This window comes from Poecile atricapillus, chromosome 5, assembly GCF_030490865.1.
Source record: "Poecile atricapillus isolate bPoeAtr1 chromosome 5, bPoeAtr1.hap1, whole genome shotgun sequence".
Classification (NCBI taxonomy): domain Eukaryota; kingdom Metazoa; phylum Chordata; class Aves; order Passeriformes; family Paridae; genus Poecile; species Poecile atricapillus.
The window spans coordinates 292,139-314,028 of record NC_081253.1 but is presented as its reverse complement, the minus strand read 5'-3'; the positions used below and the strand labels follow the sequence as shown (position 1 = coordinate 314,028).

Here is a 21,890-nt window from a genome sequence, read left to right as displayed (position 1 = left end):
CAGCATATGTGCTGTTCACACATGTACATATGTAATTATCAATTTGTGCAAACATATATGAACACAGGTGAAAAGAGCTGTGCTGGCAGCAAGTTATGTGTAGAACAGTTTTTACAATCAAAACTTAGGGAAGTTATTTCTAAATGTGGATTTGAAGACAAGGTGGTTGGTATCCTACTTAGGTAAACAGATGTGCCAAATGAACAAAATTTCAAACAAACCAGTTTTTTTTACCCAGACACACGACTGTCACTGTCGGACACAAAATGATTCACACAGACGCAGCTTGAAGTGTGGTGGAAGAAGAAGGTTTATTTGTTCTTTCAATATTTATAGATTTTCGATAACGACCAGGGATTGGATAGTCAGGTTACCACCTACCCACCCACACTGGCCGTGAGAGACATCCATTAAAAGGTATATCTTTAATGGAATGTATCAACATCCATGTTTATAGTTACTTTCCTGGGAAAGTGGCTAGAAATGATGAAAACAATATCAAAAGGCTTGATTTTCAGAGGGACATACAACTATTTCTGCATCCAGATTTTGTCTGGTTTTCTGCAGCATGAAGAAACCTGTATTTACAGCTCTTCAGACATAGTTATTTCCATACAATAGAGATAACGATCTGTAAGTTGATTTTTCTTTTCTCTTGTCCTTCCTTGCATTACTGATGTACACACTTGCTAAAGGACAGAAGCTGAGGGGAAAAAACCCAGTCTGCACCTGTAGCCTTAAAGTAACAGAAAACTATTTGGGGAATGTTTGAAACCAAGCAGGAAGAGGGTAAACAGGAAGATTAATTTTTGTGTCCCAGAAAGTAATTGGTGTGTTTACATGTCTCACTTACGTTGAGCTGGAAATGTACAGCAGTTACTCCCTCAGTTTCCCCTTATTTCTCAAGGTTTTTAGTCAGTCTCAGAAACAAAGTAAAAAGTGGTGCTTTCTCTTTTTTTTTTTGTTAGCTTATTGTCATCAAATAAATATTATCTCTTAAAACTCTTGCAAAGTTTCCAAGTCCTCTGGAGATTCCTGGGGAGGAGTCTCTCCAGTGGGACTTGGCAGAGCTGGCTCACCCTGTGACCTCTGCTGAGGGCACAGATTCTCTTTCCTTGCTCTTTGTCTTTTGCTTTACTTTGTTAATGGACATTATTTTCTAGATTTGAGGTAATCTCAGCTCTTTGTCTTATTTCTGCCCCGTGTTTCTTTCTGCCTGCCACAGAACTGTTTCTGCTCTCTCTCCTATGTTCTCATAGTTGAGGGTTACTTGTCCAGTTTTATTTCCTTGAGTTTTTTAACTTGACTTCTGTAACCACAAGGATATCTTCTGCCTCTAGCCTCAGCTGAAAGCAGCTGGCTGTTTTTATTTTAATATAGCATAGAAATTTTGTGTCTTAGTGACACAGTTCAAACAATCAGAGCCAGAAGACTGTTGTTCAAGTTCTACCAGGTTACCTGTAAGTCCTGTCTATGCCTATGATGATGTGATATCACCACATTATTATGTATAAAGAATATACATAATAAGCTTCAGAATATAAACAAAAAATACTTCTTAGTTATGACTGGTTTAGAAATTCTACAGCACTACTCATTCTTAAATGCTTAAAAATGTTTCAGAGATAAGCTTGTATTAGTATTTCCTGTTGGGTTTCTGTACTGCCAGCTGCTTTCCAGTATATAATTACATTTGTTTTCTTTAACTGTCCCAGAGTCAGCAACTTGCCTGCATTTGAGGATCTGCTTTTTTTTTTAAACTTACTAAACAAAAGCTCATTCAGTATAAAATACATGTAACATATTTCAATTTAAAAAGAAAATAAAATCCTGTATATTAAGTTTCTACAGAATATACTCAGTTATTTCAGATGCCTTTGTAGTAGCATGAGCATTGTCGTTCTGTTGACCCAATATCAGGCCTGAAGGAACATGAATAATGGCAGTATTGTGCTTAGTTTGCAGTGTTCTTCCTGCACTAAATCCCATCAGAAGCTGAACATCAAATGTAGTACATGGTATGCCTGGAAACTTCATTGATGTCAGTAGAAATTCAGTGTGGTAAGTAGTTGGGACTTTTAGGTTTTGTAGCTTCAAGGCTTGTTGGATATTAATAGTAGTGGTCAAATAACAAGAGACATATTTTTATGTCAACAAAAAGGTAATGTTTAGAATGTAGCAATGTAGTGCTTTAAAGACAGAGAATCTGGAGAAACAGGATGGATGGTTTTGATTTCTGAAATAAAAGTTATTGAAGTACTTGTGGATTTGTATACATCAGACTTGCAGTGATTGCCTGCATATTTTTTTTTTTTTATTTGGTCTGCAAAAGGGATTCATATTAATAAATCTTTCTTATGTCTTTGATTCAGATCCGGTAGATCAGACTTAAATTTTTACAATACTCTTTGAGACTTAGTTTGCATTTGCATTAGTTTCCTTCTTGTATTCAGGTATCTTCATGTAAGTGTCTTTGACTCAAATATGAGTGTACAGACTTTTGAATGTTTGTATAGAATGGAGGCTTTATTTCTGCATTATGTTCCACTGTAGATTGGCATATCCTTGGTTACTTTTGTTTGCCTGCTTTTCCCTTTAGGAATATTGTATACTGAACAAGTTGGATGAAATCTGTGAATTCAGAATTGCCTCTTTTTTATTCAAATCATCAGATACAATTTAGAAATTGAGATTATTCTTAATATTCTTTTGCATAAGTATAATGGCTTTCAAAGGCATGAGTTGTGATTGCTCATGTAAGGTTCCACCGTCCCTGTTTTACTTTCTCCCTCTCAGCCCCTGTTACAAGCCTGACGTGCAGCTCTGGGAATGATCAACAGAAATGTGCTGAAATTCACTGGCACTGGGTTTGGAGGTTTTTTGTTTGTTTGTTTTGTTTCTTTGTTTGGGGGGGGGGGGCTTATTATTTACTTATTGTTTTATTGCTATTGGCAACTAAATTGCTACTGTCAAAAGAAAAGTGAAGTTGCTGTCCAGAAAAACCTCGTCTTTTCTTAAGACTGGAAGACCTTTTCTTAAGACTCAGACCCCAGACCTAGTTAATATTTATTTTAAAAGTGAATTTTAAGAATTACTTGCATGTAACAGTAAAGGTTTGATTCTCAGCTGACAGTGGTCAGCTAAATGCAGGTTTTAACACCCCTGTCTTGCATTACATCTCATTCAGCATTTCTTCCTAATACATTCTGAATGCAGCTGAGAGCATCAAGGCTTCAGGTACCATTCTGGAAAACTAAATAAGTTTGCCTTTTTAAATCTAAATATGTACATTCAATTGTCTTTTTTTGTCCAAACGCTCTGTGATATTAGGCTTTGAATTCTAAGAGCAAAGGGCATTTGTGGTACATAAAGTACACATTCACTGTCTGGAACATTGAACTTGGAATGGAATACTTCTAAGTTTCAGTTTGACTTTTTGTTGTTACTCTAAAAATATCTTGTAACAGAAGAAGCATTGTTTCATGCTTAAATTATGGAGCTGGTTTTGATTATCTTGTGTTGCTTTGCCCACTTTCAGCTGCTCTTGTCAGTTATTTAAAAGCTTAAGCTTTTCTGCTGAGCACGGAGTATATATTGTGGTGAATGTCTTTTTAGAAACTAATTCCAGTGATGTATCCCATGTACATATAAACACCCCACTCAAAAAAACAAATCCTGCCCCTGAAGCACATATGCAAATTACTTTGGTGGTCTGAATAACCTCTATTTTTCCACTGTTTTCTTTAGAAATTGATTGTTTTTTAAGAGCTACAGGAGAACATTAATATTTTGTGTACCGGTAAAGTAATTCAGGATGCAGAAATAAATGTCAGAAAGTGAGCAAGTAATGTCAAGTACGAGCAGAATTGGCAAAGGTTGGCCATTTAAACCATTTATTCCAATTTTGCTTGGGTCGTTTCTCACTCAGTGCACATCACTGCTTCCTTTAGTCAGGCCATAATGCATTTTCTTCCCGTTCCATGCTAGTTTCTCTCTTTTTCTGGTCTTCCCAGAGCCTTGAGAGTAAAAGAATTAAATGCTGCTCTCCCCTCATGCATGGATTTTCCATGCCAGCAGCCTGTGTCCTGTCCCAGAAGGCTGGCTATGGATGGCTCCACTTGGCAGGAATGGTTCTGCAGCTCCTGGTCAGTGTTGGTAATGGTGTGACTGGATGGCCTTGTCCTGACTGGACAGACTGGGACACTGGACACCCCAAGCCTCCTGGATCTCCTGGATTGCCCTTTCCCAGAGCTGGGCTGGCTGTGTGTACAAGCACACACACACACACACACACACACACATGTAAACATTCCAATTTTGAAAGACACAACCCTTCAAGGGCAGTGCTTAGCGTTTTACAATAAAAATTAAGCACCTTATACTCTGTCACTGAGCCATATTACAGAGTTCTGTGTACTTGCCGGTCAGTTCTGTTGAAAGAATATCAAACCTACTGGTTTTGGTAATCCTTCAACAGTTTCTTACTGCTTAGACATAGAGATGCCTTGTTCTGGAAGGGGCTTTCCAGGTTGGATGGCTTTCCTTGTACTTACAGCTGTTTTCTTTTTCTCACATATAGTTTCCTTCTGAACTTGTCTGGAAGGTCGCATCTTTTCTTAATGTTGTTAGGGTGGAACATGTCCTGTGGAGCAGAGTGAACTTTAGGACTGTCAGTGGTAACGTGTAATCACACCGGAGTGTTGGGTGTGGTGGTGCCTTTCACTCCGTGGGGCTCACACAGAGCCTTGGTCAGCAACAGCATCCTGCATTCTTTTCCTTTTTAAAGCATCTAAAGCAGAGCTACAGATTTCTTCTGTTGTAGCACAATTTTATATCAGATATTTTCTTAAGTGGGTTGAGAATCTTGTTTCACTTTAGTAGAAAGGTTAATGATGACAAAGACAAACCAGGCTATCCCAGAAGGGCCTGTTGAGGAACATAGTTTTCTCTGCAGGTGCTCTCAATATCCAGGATCAGAGGCTGCATGTTCATTGGTTTAACTCTCACTGTTGTAAAGGTAGTGGTCCTATTCCTTCACATTAAAAAATGATCTGAATTCTCACATCTGCATCAAACTTGGTTTACACATACTTTGGTAAAGTAGGTGGCATTCTCCTGGTTTCTAAGCAGCTTATATAGAATGAAGAATTAGATGCATTTTATTATGTTTAATACTGATATAGACAGGTGTGAAGGTTTCCATTTTAGTTATCTTCCCTGTTCAATAGGATTAGTTTGATCTTAAAGTTCAAGCTCTCTTTTAGAATATTAAGCTCTACAGAATCATTACTGTAGTCAGCTGTCCTTGTATCTTTTTGTATCTAAAGGAAAAGTAGTTTGTTAATCAGATTATGTCGTTCAGCTGCATCCTTAGGTGCAGCTAAAATGGGATTTGGTTTTCATTCTCCAAGCTTTTTGTCTGTGGTTTTTAAAACTTTTAAGTTTTCTGTGGTTATATTGACCACTGAATAAGAACTCCAGTGTTGGTTGATGCTACGAAAGGTTTTTGTCCAGAGGCTGCTTGGCAGTGGAAAATGTACAGCTCAGAGGTTTAAAAAAATGAAAGTGGGGTTTCACAGGACCTCAGGACCTTTCCTTATGTGTTCTTTTTTTACACTGACAAACTTGTGAAAGGTCATCTTCCTTCCACTCCAGAACTGACACAGCCTGCTTTATTTATACTCTGGTAGATACCAGGCAATGTCATGTAATTTTAAAGTATTGTTCTGGTAGTTAAAATATTTTAAATTACTAACCTTTAAGTTATTGGGGTTTTGTGTTTGTGTGGCATCTGCTAGTATCTGGGCATTGTAACAAATTGTATTTTGACAGGTATTTCTCATGCATTTTTCTAGTGTTGTTTCCCTAATGTTAAATTGCTGTGTGGGAAGCATAATCTATTACCAGGTGGATCCCACAAGCTTGGTAATTTTGGGTTTGTCTTATCATGTATAAAGCCACATATGTTACGGAAATTTTCCTATTATTTGGATGAAATGTGGAGATCAGTCATCAGTCCCGTTTACACAAAGGAGAAAGTGCAGGATTGGAATAAATAAAATCTACAGGATAGATTCAGAGACTTAGGAAAGGATGATGTAAGCATGTAAAAAGCTTGGCAGCCCTCATTATCCCACACGTAATTGAACTGGAGGCAGCCCTGGCTGAGGTTCCTGGTGGACTCTGCAGTGCAGGGGCACAGTCCTGTCTGTGGCTCCGTCTGAGGTGCCACAGGCTCGGCTCTCACTGCAGGGCCAGGACACTCCCTAAGGCAGGGACACCACAGTGTCCCCAGGGGAGTCTGGGCAGTATGGCCTGTGTCCTGTTCTGTGTGTCTGTGTGTCCTGTTCTGTGTGTCCTGTGTCCTGTTCTGTGTGTCCTGTTCTGTGTGCCTGTGCCTGTTCTGTGTGTCCTGTGTCTGTGTGTCCTGTGTCCTGTTCTGTGTGTCCTGTGTCTGTGTGTCCTGTGTCTGTGTGTCCTGTGTCCTGTGTGTCCTGTGTCTGTGTGTCCCGTGTCTGTGTGTCCCGTGTCTGTGTGTCCCGTGTCTGTGTGTCCCGTGTCTGTGTGTCCCGTGTCTGTGTGTCCCGTGTCTGTGTGTCCCGTGTCTGTGTGTCCTGTGTCTGTGTGTCCTGTGTGTCCTGTGTCTGTGTGTCCTGTGTGTCCTGTGTCTGTGTGTCCTGTGTGTCCTGTGTCCTGTGTGTCCTGTGTCCTGTGTGTCCTGTGTCTGTGTGTCCTGTGTCTGTGTGTCCTGTGTCTGTGTGTCCTGTGTCTGTGTGTCCTGTGTCTGTGTGTCCTGTGTCCTGTTCTGTGTGTCCTGTGTCCTGTTCTGTGTCCTGTTCTGTGTGTCCTGTTCCTGTGTGTCCTGTGTCTGTGTGTCCTGTGTCTGTGTGTCCTGTGTCTGTGTGTCCTGTGTCCTGTTCCGTGTGTCCTGTTCCGTGTGTCCTGTTCCGTGTGCCCTGTTCCGTGTGTCCTGTTCCGTGTGCCCTGTGCCTGTTCTATGTGTCCTGGTGCCTGTTCTGTGTGCCCTGTGCCTGTTCTGTGTGTCCTGTGTCCTGTTCTGTGTGTCCTGTGTCCTGTTCTGTGTGCCCTGTGCCTGTTCTGTGTGTCCTGTGTCCTGTTCTATGTGTCCTGTGTCCTGTTCTGTGTGCCCTGTGCCTGTTCTGTGTGCCCTGTGCCTGTTCTGTGTGCCCTGTGCCTGTTCTATGTGTCCTGTGTCCTGTTCTATGTGTCCTGGTGCCTGTTCTGTGTGCCCTGTGCCCTGTCCCTTCCTGCTGAGTGAAGGGAGCCTTGGCCAGCACAGTGAGGGATGGGGGCTGTGCCAGGCTTTCACTGGAGCTGCTCTTGGGCCATCAGAGAGTTTTGGGAAGAGCTGCTCTGTGCCTGTGGCTGGGCAGCATTGCAGGGATTCTGGTGTATGTGCTCTGGTGGTTCCCTGCTGTTCCTGTTGTGCATTGCTTCTGAGCTCCCAGGTGTGGTGTTGGTCTGTTACCTTGAGTTAACAGCTTTGTAGAAAGAGCCTGGAGGAGCAGGGTGCTGTTCCTCCTTTCTTGGAATGATATTTGTCTAACAGGTGACTGCTATTCCATAGTACCATAACTGTTCTGCACTTAACGTGGGAGTTTTCCTGCTTCAGCAGAGCACAGCACTGTTCAAACACATTCACCAGCACTGAGGATACAACACCCTTAGGCTGAAGCCAGTACAGTTGGATTTTATCAAGGTGTGGGTTTTGCTCCAAGGAGCTGTTCTGTCTGAACACCATAGGGATGTGGGTGGTAATGTTGTTCAAAGGCTTATTATAAAATTAGGAATTGAAATGTTTGAAAAGGGGAATTTCTGCAGTACACATTTTAGATTTTTGTCTTTTAAGTCATACTGCTCTCAGAATCTGAGTCATGGAAGGCTGCTCCCCACAGCCTCAAGAAAAACAAAAACCAGAATACTGCTGGAATAAAAATTGCTAAGATGCAGTAGTGTCTTTGTATATTGACTGTAAAATACCTTTCCTGTTACTGTCATGATCAAACTCTAAACTCACTGATTAGAGCTATTTAGCTCCATCCAGCTCTCTTCTGTGTTGTAATGTTTCATGTACAATAGAGAAGGATAAATTAATTCAAAAGTCTACTAAGAAGACGATGAATGACATAGATTGTGCCATCATAAAAGGGAAAATAGAAATTAAGGAATTGCAGGTGGGATGTGTCAACCGTTTTGCACCCCCCACCCATCAGCATTCCTCCTGGAATACTTACAAATTCCAAGCTGCAGTCTGGATATGTGTCTAGTAAAAAGCTGTTAACAGGAATTACAGTATTTTCTAGTTATATTTAGTTGCATTACTATTCTACTGTGTTTTTCAACACCTTTTGAAGCAAACTCACATATTCTGTATTGAAAAATAAAGAATAACATCACCAATATTAAATCTGTGTTTAAGTCGGCTGTTGTAGAAGTTTAATTTTCAAAAGAACAGAGAAAGAAAATCCTTAGCCTATTAGCACTGAAAGTGAAAAAACAAATCTTAGACTTCCCACCTCTGTCTATATCTATTAGTAATCCACCTTCTCATTGCATGTAAGGAGTAACCCATGCCTCCTTTAACTAGTTCAGTAAGCAGTATTTCAGGTGGTCCTGACTCTCACGCTAATACAGTGATGCTAGAACACCTTTTTAGTTCAAGAAATATTTTTATCTTCATAGGAAACTTGATGTTGACCCTAAGGATGAAATCTGAAAAGTGCTGACTCTGTTGAAAGCGAGATTTTTCTTCCTCCTTTTTCTCTTTATTACATTAAATTAAAATGTTGCTTACTTGTGTATTTACGTTTTCCCAGTGGTTATCTGGATTCTGCAGTGGAGGTGGCACAGTAGTCATGCTCAATTGTTGCTGGCAAATGTTTTCTTGTGTTAAACACTTACATTTCAGTGCAACTCTAGGCTGTTTATTTTGGCACATCACCTAATAGATGACAAAATGTTATTTTTAGCAGGTGACTGCTGCCCAGAGAATGCCTCGCAGGTTACAGCAACATCTGGCCACAATGCAGATTTGCCCACTGGCGAGCAGCCAGGCTCCCAGGACTCTTACAGAACCAACTTGGCCAAAGGAGTCTCAATGTCACTGCCATCCTCGCCTCTGCTGCCACGCCAGTCCTATCTGATGCAGACAAGAGCAAACAAGAAGTCTCCAGGTAAGATGAAACAATGAGCAGCTAAAATCTTTGTAACATGTTAACTCAGTTATTGATAAATGTTGCATAAAATAACATAGTAAAATCATATTAAACTTTTGCAACAAGAATGAGAGCAGTGCATGTTTCCAGGTTAGAAAACTAATTGGTTATTAAATAGAATGTATTATTTCATGTGGCAAAAGATTATTCTATTTGGTGTTGCGGATACTGATATTGAGGCATCTGAATATGATTAAACCTGGTTATTTATGGTTATTTTATCAGGTAGAGGACTGCTGCAAAAGCCTTTGTGAATGTGTTAGTGCAAGACTGGGTGGTGTTTGTGGCTTTTACAGGTCATTTATTTTACTTGTATCTCCATATACAAATGTATCAATAGATAAATCGTTGTGGAAATGACAAGAAGGTTGTTAGTTTTCAGCAGTTGTGTCCTCAGTGGTGCTTACCCACTAGAGTGGGAGCCAGGCTAAATATGGGGCTCCTTTTATCAGCATTCTGCACATAGAAATCATTCCAGCACACCGGCATCGCTTGGGTTCACTTGGGTCGAGGCGGAAGAGCCAAGTGAAACTGTCCATGTTCCTGTTGTCTGTGGAGACACTCAACAGGTTTGAGTTTATAAGGTCTGGGAACAGAGTGTCAAAAGCTGGGCTTTGTCAGCACAGAAAGTGCTGAGCAGTTGATGAGTCGTGACTGAAGAGCCGTATTCACGATAGCTACAAAGTCATTCCACTGTGACCCACAGCCAAGGGAAAAGATTTCCTAAGATTCTACAATGCTGGGAATTTATTGGCATTTATGCATCATTATTTTGTACAAATCATTATTTTGTACAAAGACCTAACCAGGTGATAGGAGGCTGACAGAAACATTGTGCTATTCCTTTGACTTTCACCAAACTCTAGCTTATGGAAGACGATTTAATAAATTAGCTGTCTAGTATCTGGGGCAGGGGTAGTAACAAGATTATACTGATGTCCTGATTTCAAAGCTCTCTGTTTTCGTAGCATGACAGCAAGTTACAGATCTTTCAGGATCTTTCTTCTACTACATAGCTAGAATGAACATTGTTTGGTTTGGTTATCTTACAGGTGTGCAGCTAAACCAGTATTTGTTATCTTAAAGGGGTAATAAAGGGTTGATCGTAGTCTGATATAGGAGGCTCAACTAAGAGAACGAAAATACTGATTTATAAGGGGTGTTCCAAAAAAATGGATTGTGGAGTTTAAAATATGAATGAAAGATGCTGCTGCTGCACTTGAAATAATGATTTGCTGCTTTCCTTGCATTAATGATACAATAATGCTTTAACAGAGAAAGGTTTCCTTGGAAATAAATTTCCATCAGTGAATGCCAGAGGTCACTGCTGGGACAGTCTTGCATTCACATACAACAGAACTTTAATAAGTTTTGAAGTTAAACTTCAATTAAAATTTCTAATTAATAAGAAAATTAATCTTCATACCTATTTCTTGAGACTAGACTAGGTCAGAGAACTGGTTTCATCCCAGGCAGTGGTTCTGTGCCCTACCCTTGGGAGCCCTGGGGACTGTTCCTCCTGCCAGCACTAAGCTGTCCTAGCTCCAAGGTCCCGCATCGGGCAGTCCCTGGGATCAGTACAGCTACAGATCCACTTAGAGCTAACAAGAGGGAAAGGAATGATTTGATAAATCAGCTCTTCTGCAATCAAAAAAGCATTAAGAATTACTAGCAAAGGAATAGATGACTTTAAAAAAGTATTTTTATGGAATTGTATGAATCTCTAGTTTGTCCCCCTTGGGAGGAGACTGGTGTAACTGGTGATACCAACTTTAAATATCTGCACTAGGTTCAGGACAAAGCTAGGACAGGCTGCAGGAATGACTGTTGGTGTGGAATGGCACTGAAGAGAAGTCAGAGTGATAGACTGGAGCGGTGTTTGTCCAGCAGGGAGAAAAGGCAGCTGTGGAAAGGAGGCAGTGCAGTCACTGTGTGTGGAAGTGTTGTGTTCACCTGCTGATGTTGCAGGGTGTGAAGGAAAGGCTGGGGTTAGTTCCTGGAAGAAAAATCCATCTGGAGCTCGTAAAGAGCAAGTGGCTGCTTCTGCCTCAGGCACTAAGGAGCAGTCACAGAGCACAGCAGGGTCTGTGCTTTCCCTTACTGAGATTCCCCTTCCCTGCTGCTGAAGCCCTGTCCCACATGAACCTTCCATCAGACCTGATTCAGCCATCCTATACTTCTGGAAAAGAGCTGCTGTTCTGCAGATGCAGTTCACATTTAAATTAATCCTTTTCATCCAAGGATTAATTCACGTGTCCTGTTCTAGATTAGTGCGTGAAAATTAATTTACCAAGAATTCTTCTACTTGTTGTAGTGTTGTATATCAGGTTTGCAAGTTCTATAAGTCACTTCCACAGCAGTTTGTGAGGAACAAAATTCAGTAAAGGGTCTCCTCCACATTTTAAAGCATGAATGTTAAAAATACATCCTGAAAATCTTTCTGTGCTGATCTAATTTTACAACTGCTACATGTTTTTTTGGTTCTTGTAGAATGAGTGCTTTTTGTTGCCCAACTTTGATATGTTTGATTATACTTCTGCTTACAAATGACAAGTGTGGACTACCGTCTCCTTAAAGAATGTGATTTTGTTTCAAAGGGATGTATTTTTAGCTGCTTTTTCACCAGGACCAATATCCTTTATTTTCATTAGACAGTAGCGTTGGAAGAGCCCCCTCTGGTGTTGGTGTAAAAAGTGAAATCGACACTAGAATCTCTCCTAGAGATAGAAATGTGTGTTCATGTAGGATGGACACTTCCTGACCAGTATTTCTTAGCTAAGAAATTAGGTTGTCGCTGTGTTCCCATATTGCACTTGTATGTGGAGATCTGAAAGAGCAGATGGGTGTGGGCAGATGGTTCTGGGGAAAGGATGTGTGTTCCCTTGTGATGGGGTGGCCAGGCCTTCACAGCTCTGTGCCAGTGGGACTCTGGGAGCAGAAAGAGCGAGAAAGCAATGTAGTTTTCAGAGACTTAATGTAGCATCTGAGGCTGCTGCCAAAGGGAAAGATGGGATGCTTAATGTGGCTGAAGTGCCACAGCCTAAATAATAGGGTGAGGTTCTAATAAACAAAGTGTGAGACAGCTGTGGTGTGCCCTTGAACTCTGAACCAAGGAGAAGGATGCTTTCTGAAGGCCCGAGCTGAGGAAGGGGAAAGCCCCTTTATCAAGGACAGTGTGGGACAGTTGGCACCAGGCCCACAGCCCCTCGGCAGCGTTCCCTGCAGGGGTTTTGCTCTGTTAGCATGGGAAGTGCAGGGCAGGGGGAGGCACAGTGAGAGCCAAGGTGTAGTCCTGAGTTACACCTCAGCCCTGAGAAGAGGGGGGAGAGCAGCTACTGGGGTTACACACCACATACATTGTGTTTGTTTTCTAGCAGACTTCGTGTTCTGAGAAGCCTGGAACATGTGTTTCTGTGTTTCTCACAAGAGTGGAAGTGCAGCAGCTCGCTGATCTGTGTGATAGCAGCTGTGTGTGTAAGAAGTAATTCCTCTGGTTTTTTTCCATCATAGAGAAGAGATTCAGGACATGGGAAGCTCGTGCTCCGTGTGGAGTTAGATACACTCAGCTCGTTCCCATTGCAGGTTCGGTCAGGAAGCCCAAGTATGTGGAGAGCCCCAGGGTGCCGGGGGAGGCTGCGCTGGCCCTGCAGAGGAGACCGGAACCGGGAGAGCCCAGCACCAGTGGTGAGTGTGTGCTGGGTGTGTGTGAGTGTGTGCTGGGTGTGTGAGTGTGTGTGTGGGGTGTGAGTGTGTGTGTGGGGTGTGAGTGTGTGCTGGGTGTGTGTGAGTGTGTGCTGGGGGGTGTGAGTGTGTGTGAGTGTGTGTGTGAGTGTGTGAGTGTGTGTGTGAGTGTGAGTGAGTGTGTGAGTGTGTGCTGGGTGTGTGTGTGTGTGTGAGTGTGTGTGAGTGTGTGCTGGGTGTGTGTGAGTGTGTGTGAGTGTGTGCTGGGTGTGTGTGAGTGTGTGCTGGGTGTGTGCTGGGGGGTGTGAGTGTGTGTGAGTGTGTGTGAGTGTGTGTGTGGGGTGTGAGTGTGAGTGTGAGTGAGTGTGTGAGTGTGAGTGTGAGTGAGTGTGTGAGTGTGTGCTGGGTGTGTGTGTGTGTGTGAGTGTGTGTGAGTGTGTGCTGGGTGTGTGTGTGAGTGTGTGTGAGTGTGTGCTGGGTGTGTGTGTGTGAGTGTGTGTGTGTGTGAGTGTGTGTGAGTGTGTGAGTGTGTGCTGGGTGTGTGTGTGAGTGTGTGTGAGTGTGTGTGTGAGTGTGTGTGAGTGTGTGCTGGGTGTGTGCTGGGTGTGTGCTGGGGGGTGTGAGTGTGTGTGAGTGTGTGTGAGTGTGTGCTGGGTGTGTGTGTGAGTGTGTGTGAGTGTGTGTGTGTGCTGGGTGTGTGTGTGAGTGTGTGTGAGTGTGTGTGTGAGTGTGTGAGTGTGTGCTGGGTGTGTGTGTGAGTGTGTGTGTGAGTGTGTGTGAGTGTGTGTGAGTGTGTGTGAGTGTGTGCTGGGGGGTGTGAGTGTGTGTGAGTGTGTGTGAGTGTGTGTGAGTGTGTGTGAGAGTGTGTGTGCAGGGTGTGTGTGTGTGTGAGTGTGTGCAGGGTGTGTGTGAGTGAGTGTGTGAGAGTGTGTGAGTGTGTGTGTGAGTGTGTGTGAGAGTGTGTGAGTGTGTGTGCAGGGTGTGAGTGTGAGTGAGAGTGTGTGAGAGTGTGTGAGTGTGTGTGCTGGGTGTGAGTGTGTGCTGGGTGTGAGTGAGTGTGTGTGTGTGAGTGTGTGTGTGAGTGTGAGTGAGTGTGTGTGTGTGTGAGTGTGTGCTGGGTGTGAGTGAGTGTGTGTGAGTGTGTGCTGGGTGTGAGTGAGTGTGTGTGAGTGTGTGCTGGGTGTGTGTGAGTGTGCTGGGTGTGTGTGTGTGTGTGAGTGTGTGTGAGTGTGCTGGGTGTGTGTGAGTGTGTGTGAGTGTGTGTGTGAGTGTGTGTGAGTGAGTGTGTGGGGTGTGTGTGAGTGTGTGTGAGTGTGTGCGGGGTGTGAGTGTGTGCAGGGTGTGAGTGTGGGGTGTGTGCAGGGTGTGAGTGTGAGTGTGTGCAGGGTGTGTGTTTGTGTGGGGTGTGCGAGTGTGTGCAGGGTGAGTGTGTGTGATTGTGTGCGGGGTGTGAGTGTGTGTGAGTGTGTGCAGGGTGTGAGTGTGTGTGAGTGTGGGGTGTGTGCAGGGTGTGAGTGTGGGGTGTGTGCAGGGTGTGTGTGTGTGTGAGTGTGTGTGAGTGTGTGTGAGTGTGTGCGGGGTGTGAGTGTGTGCAGGGTGTGAGTGTGTGCAGGGTGTGAGTGTGTGAGTGTGTGCAGGGTGTGAGTGTGGGGTGTGTGCAGGGTGTGTGTGTGTGCAGGGTGTGAGTGTGAGTGTGTGCAGGGTGTGTGTTTGTGTGGGGTGTGCGAGTGTGTGCAGGGGGTGTGTGTGAGTGTGTGCAGGGTGTGAGTGTGTGCAGGGTGTGAGTGTGAGTGTGTGTGAGTGTGTGCAGGGTGTGTGTGTGTGCAGGGTGTGAGTGTGAGTGTGTGTGAGTGTGTGCAGGGTGTGAGTGTGAGTGTGTGTGAGTGTGTGCAGGGTGTGAGTGTGAGTGTGTGTGTGTGTGCTGGGTGTGTGTGTGTGTGAGTGTGTGTGAGTGTGTGTGTGTGAGTGAGTGTGTGTGAGTGTGTGCAGGGTGTGTGTGTGAGTGTGTGCAGGGTGTGTGTGTGTGAGTGTGTGCAGGGTGTGAATGTGTGCAGGGTGTGCGAGTGTGGCTCTGCCGGGTGTGCGAGTGTCTGCCTGGTGAGTGTCCTCACTGCCACATAGAGCAAAGGCCTTCTGGTGTTTTTCTGAACTTGTTTTTTATTATAAATTGACTCAAATGTGTAGCTTTGCATTCCTTGCAGTTCTTCATTTTAGAAATGTTGTAAAAGTTTGCTGGCTAAGGCAGTAACAGTTAACTCCTGTGTTGGGAAAGCTGGGAGAAGCCACTTCCCTTGAGCTAATTGGCATTCTTGGAAAGTTTCATGATTAAATCTGACTAATGTGAGAGAGTGTGCCTTTTACAGTGAATGTCGTAACACATATGTCAGTATATGTCATGTATTTTTAGATTAATTTTTCAGTTTAACTAACCTCATTAAGGTCAGTGGATATAATTGATAATGTTCCAGGTGAAAATCCTTTTGTTTTCCTTTTGTTTCAATTTTAAAGGAATCTACAGTTTAAAAAAATCAGTGTTTTCTTTCTAAAATACAGATGCTTCGTAGCAAAACCAGAATTATTTGGAATTGTTTTCACCATCTACTCGATATGGTATAGTTACCCTGGTTGCTTTTGTGCCTCCATCATCATAGCCATCTTCTGGAGCTGGCATTAAAGTTGTAGGTCCAGCTGGAAGAGCATGTAGTCTTTGTCCCCTGATGTGGAGGTGACCGTGTTCCTCTCACAGAGCTGTGCTCCCATGCAGTGAGGCTGAGGCTGCTGGAGGTCAGCACCAGGTTCTGCTGTTCAAGGATCTAACAGTGGATGCTGGTTTCAACACCTTGGGCTCTGTTCAACACCTTTGGTCTCTGTTACTGACTGAATTTGGTAGCATGCCTAACACTTACTCAGACTTGTCAGGTATTATAATTTTTCTAGTAATAATAGTAATAATTTTTTTTTAATTTTGAGAGAAGAATGAAGATGATTTCACAAACTGTAATTTCCAAGATTGTGACTTAAAGATTAATTGTAATCTTTAAAATAGCTTTTATAAAGAGAAAATATATTTTCCAGGCAAATATTTGAACACCTGTCAATTTGTGAAAATTCTGAGATGAAAAAAACTTCTGCTATCTACTTTCATAGACTTCCTTCTTTTGGGATTAAGTGAGAATCAATCTTGCAGAGTAAAACCTTAAGCTACCCACAAAAGTAAGAAATACATGCATTCAAGTAGGCATTGAGCTGGAGTGAAATAAAGACAGAGTTCACTAGTACTGCACATGTTTGCAAACTTTGGGGTTTATGTCACTTATGAAATTGGGCCATTGTTGAATTAGAGCTTATGGTCAGGCTGTTCAGTTACAGTTGTTAATTTGTGGTTTTCTTCCAGTCTGCAGCTTGGGGCAAAACATGTTGTCTCCAGGTACCACTGAGTGTCTGCTGTGTCTTACGTGGCCAGAGACCACATCCTTGGCACGGGGAGTAAGAACTGTCCTGACGCTGCTCTGGCTCAGGGACACTGTGAAGGGGAGGCCTGGGGACAGTTCAGCTGGGGTTTTTGTGGGTTCCCCCCTCACCCCAGCTCCTCTCAGTGGTGGTGCAGAAGGTGCTGCAGTTGAGGGCCTTGTAGTTCCTCTCCTAAAATTCATCCCTGAGTCTGGGCAGCTACTTCTCTCACCCACTGAGGCACTCTGTAGCAATTGTTTGTTGCACAACATCTCCAAAAGGTGAAGTGCTAGAGCTGTTTGGTGCTGGCTCCCAGCATGGGGGGTGGCTGGAAGGGGCCGTGCAGCTGCTCCTGGGTGTCCCCCTTGGCAGTTCTGGGAATAAGAGCTCCTGCTGGGAGCTACTTCTCCAAGTGGTAGGATGATGCTCCTTATTTAATTAGCTGTTTATACCTGAGGATGGGACAGGCAGGCCTGTGTGTGTGTATGTAAAATAATGGGTGAAAGAAATAAATGCCCTGTAAATGCTCCTGTAAGAGTAGATGGTCACAGGTTGGTGGGTGATGCCAGACTGCTGGCATCGAAGAAGGAAAATGGCTGGAAATGCTTGTTTGTGAGAGTCCATTAGCAGAAGTGTGTGCCAGGGCAGAGCTGTGCTTAGCTGCTTTTGTTGCAGGTTGCCTCATTTTGAATTTCATCTTGTTATATCTGTTGTATGCTAGAAGACATTTCAAAGCACTGTAATGATAAAATTAAATATCTTTGCATCAGAAGAGCTGGGACGTTTAGAACTGGTGTCACATCTTTTGCATAGTAAGCAAAACAAAAATGTATGGCACTAGTTCTAGTGTTAACTGTGAGATTCCAAAACATCTGTGTTATTAACCTCTTCATGTTTTTATATGACAGAAATAGAATTTCAGCTTGCCAGTAACCTTTAATAGCATTGAGCTTAATACTGCTCTTAGGGGAATCATTGTGTTACGTCACTCATCAGTCCAATGATGAACTCATTGCACTCGAACATTTCTGATGTTACTGGCAGGTGGCTTTTTCTTCCCCTAGATTTGCACAGTTACGCAGAGGATTCAAGACCCACTAGCAGTTAAAAGTCTGATGGACAGTTTGGTTGTACTTTTTATGCCTCTTTTAACAGTTTTCAAATATGAGACTCTTAACCTTCAACTTTTTTTCCTCCCAATCCAAAGCAAAGCCTGACAAAGACTCAAGCTGTTCTCCTGCAGCACAAGAATTGATGACAAGATTGGGGTTTTTACTGGGGGAAGGAATCCCAACTTCTTCTCACATGGAAGAGAAAAGCGAAATTATGGTAGGATAATGAAATATAATATATTTAATGTTCATCCTGTTTCAGAGAGGACTAATGTTATTTCCTCTATCTGCTAGTTGCAGTTACTTGATATTGACCCAAATACCATCCATTTTAATACAGATACAGTAACAGAATTGGATTTTAATTTTAACAAGTGTTTGTTTTCAAGAATTCAAGACCAATTCACAATTTCAAAACACACAAACTGAATAGACTTCTCATAATTTCTGGAGGCTAAATCTAATCTACTATGAATGTGAATAACTTCTAGAATTCTGGTTGCTTTTATTATTTAGGAGGAAATTTTTGCCTTCTCTTTTCAATAATTTCCTAGAATTGAGAGGGTCAGCATTTTGTTAAAATGAGAGCATGCTTGGGGAGAAGGGTGTGTTTCTTTCTTCGTGAGAAGTTCACTTCAGTCAGACAGTTCTTCTCTGTCATTTGGGGTAGAGGGATTGGAGAGAAGCAGGCAGTTACTGTCCATATTAAACTCATCTACTAACTAAAACTTCACAGTAATTACCAACCTCTGCTCCTCCCCCTTACTCTATCCACTTTTAGCCCTCCCAAATTGTAGTGTGTCAGTTTGGGTTTTCACACTGATAGTGAAAAATTACTAAGACTGCAGTTCTAGGTTTTTTCAACTCAAAGAATACAAGAGATGGAGGGGAGGGGTATCCAGTAAAGTGTTAAATGGAGAAGAAATCTGCTTCACTGCAGCTTTTTCCCTGAACTGTGAAATTCCCTTTTTAATTCAGCGGTCACTTTTTTAGAGTAATGTGAAAGATTAAAATTCCCAATCTAGATAAAGCTTTCACTTCTTGAAGTCTTTACTTGAAAAATGGGCTCTTTGCTTTGCTCTTATTCTACCGCAGCTTGAGGTCTCTGGTTTTCAGCCCAGCAGGGTCCTGCCTGCTGTGCAGTGAGTGTTTCTTGTCTCCCCCCGGCAGTGTGCGGTCACCAGCCAAGGTGTGAGTCCCTGTTCCACCCTCACCAGCAGCACCACATCACCCAGCACCGACAGCCCCTGCTCCACCCTCAACAGCTGTGCTGGCAAAGCAGCGGCCAACAAGGGCAGTCCCTGCGGCACCATCAGCACCCCCAGCTCCACTCTGGAGAGCAAGGACAGTGGCATCATAGGTGAGCACTTGCATTAGCGCTGCACATGGTAGAAATTACTTTCCCCTTAATTGTGCAAGTCTGAGCAGCTGTTTTGTGTCACCGTGTTCGATTTTACACTGTCTATGGATCCCATTTTGAAAGATTGAAATCCTGGTCTTGCCTGTAACAGCTGCTGTTGTTATGTGTGCATTTATTTTCTTTTGTTTTCCTGGTGCAGTTCTAATTTCTTCACTTTTTCCTTTGAAATAATTAATTTCCTCTGTTTTTCTCCATTTCTTGTTTTCTTATGCCTTTTTCTTTTCCATTCCAGAGGTCTTAACAATGCTTTTAATAATGGTAAACACAGCAGGGCTTGAAGTTGATTTAATTTCCAACTGAGGAAACAATAATTGATGTGATTTCTTATGAGAATAGCTTAAATTAAACTGTTTGAAAAAAGTGCAGACTTTTGTGTAATTGTCATGAAAATGAAGCTAAAATGGGGCATTGTGGAAGAGATGAAATTGTGTGATCCTCCATTGAAAGATGGCTGAGTTCAGGGTATGTGTTCATCTCATGTGGGGAGTCTGTGACCATTGGAGGCAGCCATCCTCACAGCCCAGCTGTTACAAGCCACTTGTACCAACCAGCTGAATATAAATCATTTTTACTGACCAGTTATCCTAAGAGACATTGTTTGTCATGGGTCGAAAGACTCTTGTATAAAACTTCAGTGTTTCAGTTGAAGAAAATGATTTTGTGTACTTACTCCATGTCAGATTGATACATGATCAACTTTGTATAAGATCTAATTTTGATAGCATGAACATCTTGATGCAAAGGAAAGCATATATCAGAGCTGTTGCTTTTGGAAAATGAGGACAAATGTAGATACTGATATGAACATACTAGCCATGCTTGACAAGCTTGAAATAACCCAGGAGTATGTCCATGCTCTAAATAAGGTCAGAATGGCCTCAAGTTTGTTTAAAATAATGTACTGGCATGACAACATCATTATTGTATAACCTTGTAAGTATCAGTGTTTTAAAGAAAATATTTTAGAACAGTGATAAAAGTTTGCTTATTGAACTACTGAAAAGGAAGGATGAGTGTTTGTGTGCAAGAGCAGGGGGAACTTGCTGATGGCTCCTTCAGTCAAGTCCATGTGGTTCATGGCTGTGGGACTGTGTGGAAATCATCTGCTGCTCCTCTGCAGAGCTGCTGTTCGTGTCTCAGATTCCAGAGTTTGAACACCCCCTGTCTCTTGGCTACACATGGCAGCACCCCTTACATCTATAAAAGCAAGAAACCAAGAAGAGGTCCCTTTCTGATAAGTGACCTGTGCTTTTGCTTTTTATATACAAGTATGTCTGTGCATTCAAAATTGTTATTAGCACATGTGCATTTTAAATTATGTTTAGCAAGTATATGTTTTCTAATGTCTTTGACAGAGTTCATTCAGCTATGAAAATATCTTGCTCTTTGTGCTACTTATGTGGGCCTCCTTTGTATTTCTACTCTTGCTATGTTTGCTGCACCAGCAGACTGGTGGGAAATAGGGCTTTTCTCCCTTTGCCTCTTTCTTACTTACAGTTCAGGTTTCCTTTAACTTTGCAGTGTTTTAAGAGAAGCTGAATTCTTTGCTTCTGTTGAGTTTGATGTAATAGTAGTAAAGGCAGGTTTTAAACTTCAGCAAGCAGCTAAGCAGGAGAAAAGACTGGGCTGCAGGCCAAAATAAAAGCTTTGCTGGATCCTTGCTACTGTGTCAGGATGGAAATCTTGAGCAGCCAGGTTTCCTGGAGCTGCATTTCACTCCAAGAGGAATTGAAGTCCTAAAGATTTCATACTTCAGGAGGAGCCAGATTTTTTGACACAACAATAAAAATAAAATAAATTCGTCATATGGAAGTACAATCAAAGTGTATGCAGAGATTAATGGAGTGCCTGGAAAGTTGGGTTTTTTCTTCTACTGCCTCTAAATTGTGTCGTATTATTGGTATTTCTTAGAATACAAACTGTTGAATTGAGGCATCCAATCTTCTATTTCTTAGGAGCATGAGCCTAAGCTGGAAGAATGCAGAGTTGTACAAGTACCTCACCATCCTGCACGTCTGAAGCTGCAGTACAGCTGGTGTGGAAAAACAGTTGGTCCTTGCTTGGCTGGAGCAGGCTCAGCATTGCAGGAGCCACCCCTGTGGTTGCATTTTGTTAGCAGTCCAGTATGCCAGAATGTTTTCCTTAAGGAATGGGCCAGTTGACTGTAGAATAGCCACAAATATGGCTTTAACTTTTAAATTGGTAGCCTGTGAAGGACCCAGAGTTCACACCGATACTATAGTTTGAGCTGGTATTGATTTTTTTTTATTTTTTTTTATTTTTTTATCTTGATGCTCTTTCATCCTATTTTGTATTTTCCTCTGTTGCATTAAAGTGGTCAAAGTGCATCGAGTGTTGGCTTAACCTTTAATAAATATTTGTTGTTCAGTTATTTTGTGAGAGTTTAGTGTAAGTAACTGAAAAACCTTTAAATTAAACAGAATAGTTTTAGTCACTAGTATTAGTCATACTAATATAAAAAGTATATATCTAATTGGTGAAGGAGGTTATTATAGTTTTATCAACCTTTACTCAAGTAGGTCTTCAGGAATATAAAGTCTTCACATTACTGCAGGAGGCCTTGATTAAATACAATCTCAGACAAGTACAGACACACTGACAACCCTCAGCGATCTCTCTGGAACATCTGGATCCCGCTGGGTGAAGCAGTTGGTGTTGTTCTCACCCAGGGGAGTCACTGTGGCAGCAGAAACTGCCGTGCTGTGCCACAGCATCCAAAAACACCTCGGTGGCCTTGTCTGCCTTTGAGCTGAAGGTCTCTCTAGGTCTGTGTTGCTTATTGCCTAGCATATGAAATTTTTCTAGCAGAAAAAGCCCTCTTTCCTTCTAAGCCTTTATTAGCCTCTGATTTATACTTCAGCACTCTTTACAAACATAAATCAGTATGTTTAATACAGTCTGAAATTTTATTACCATTCTCTGCTGGTTCTGATTCATCATGCATCTACTCCTGTTTGCTCTTTCTGACAG

At 42.4% G+C, this 21,890-nt stretch overlaps 1 protein-coding gene across 8 annotated transcripts in view; it reads left to right on the top strand.

Annotated features, from left to right (window-relative positions):
- Positions 1 to 21,890, top strand: part of TANC1 (tetratricopeptide repeat, ankyrin repeat and coiled-coil containing 1) — a 62,992-nt gene that overhangs the window by 18,769 nt on the left and 22,333 nt on the right. For 5 of the 8 annotated variants that reach the window (XM_058840044.1, XM_058840045.1, XM_058840041.1 and 2 more), the window contains exons 3-6: positions 8,991 to 9,194; positions 12,819 to 12,920; positions 17,575 to 17,696; positions 18,650 to 18,839. In XM_058840044.1, coding sequence (XP_058696027.1) covers positions 8,991 to 9,194; positions 12,819 to 12,920; positions 17,575 to 17,696; positions 18,650 to 18,839 — 618 coding nt within the window. Of the gene's footprint in view, positions 1 to 1,958; positions 2,062 to 8,990; positions 9,195 to 12,818; positions 12,921 to 17,574; positions 17,697 to 18,649; positions 18,840 to 21,890 lie in introns of all 8 variants that reach the window. The other 3 variants (XM_058840047.1, XM_058840043.1, XM_058840048.1) reach the window with 2 other exon arrangements.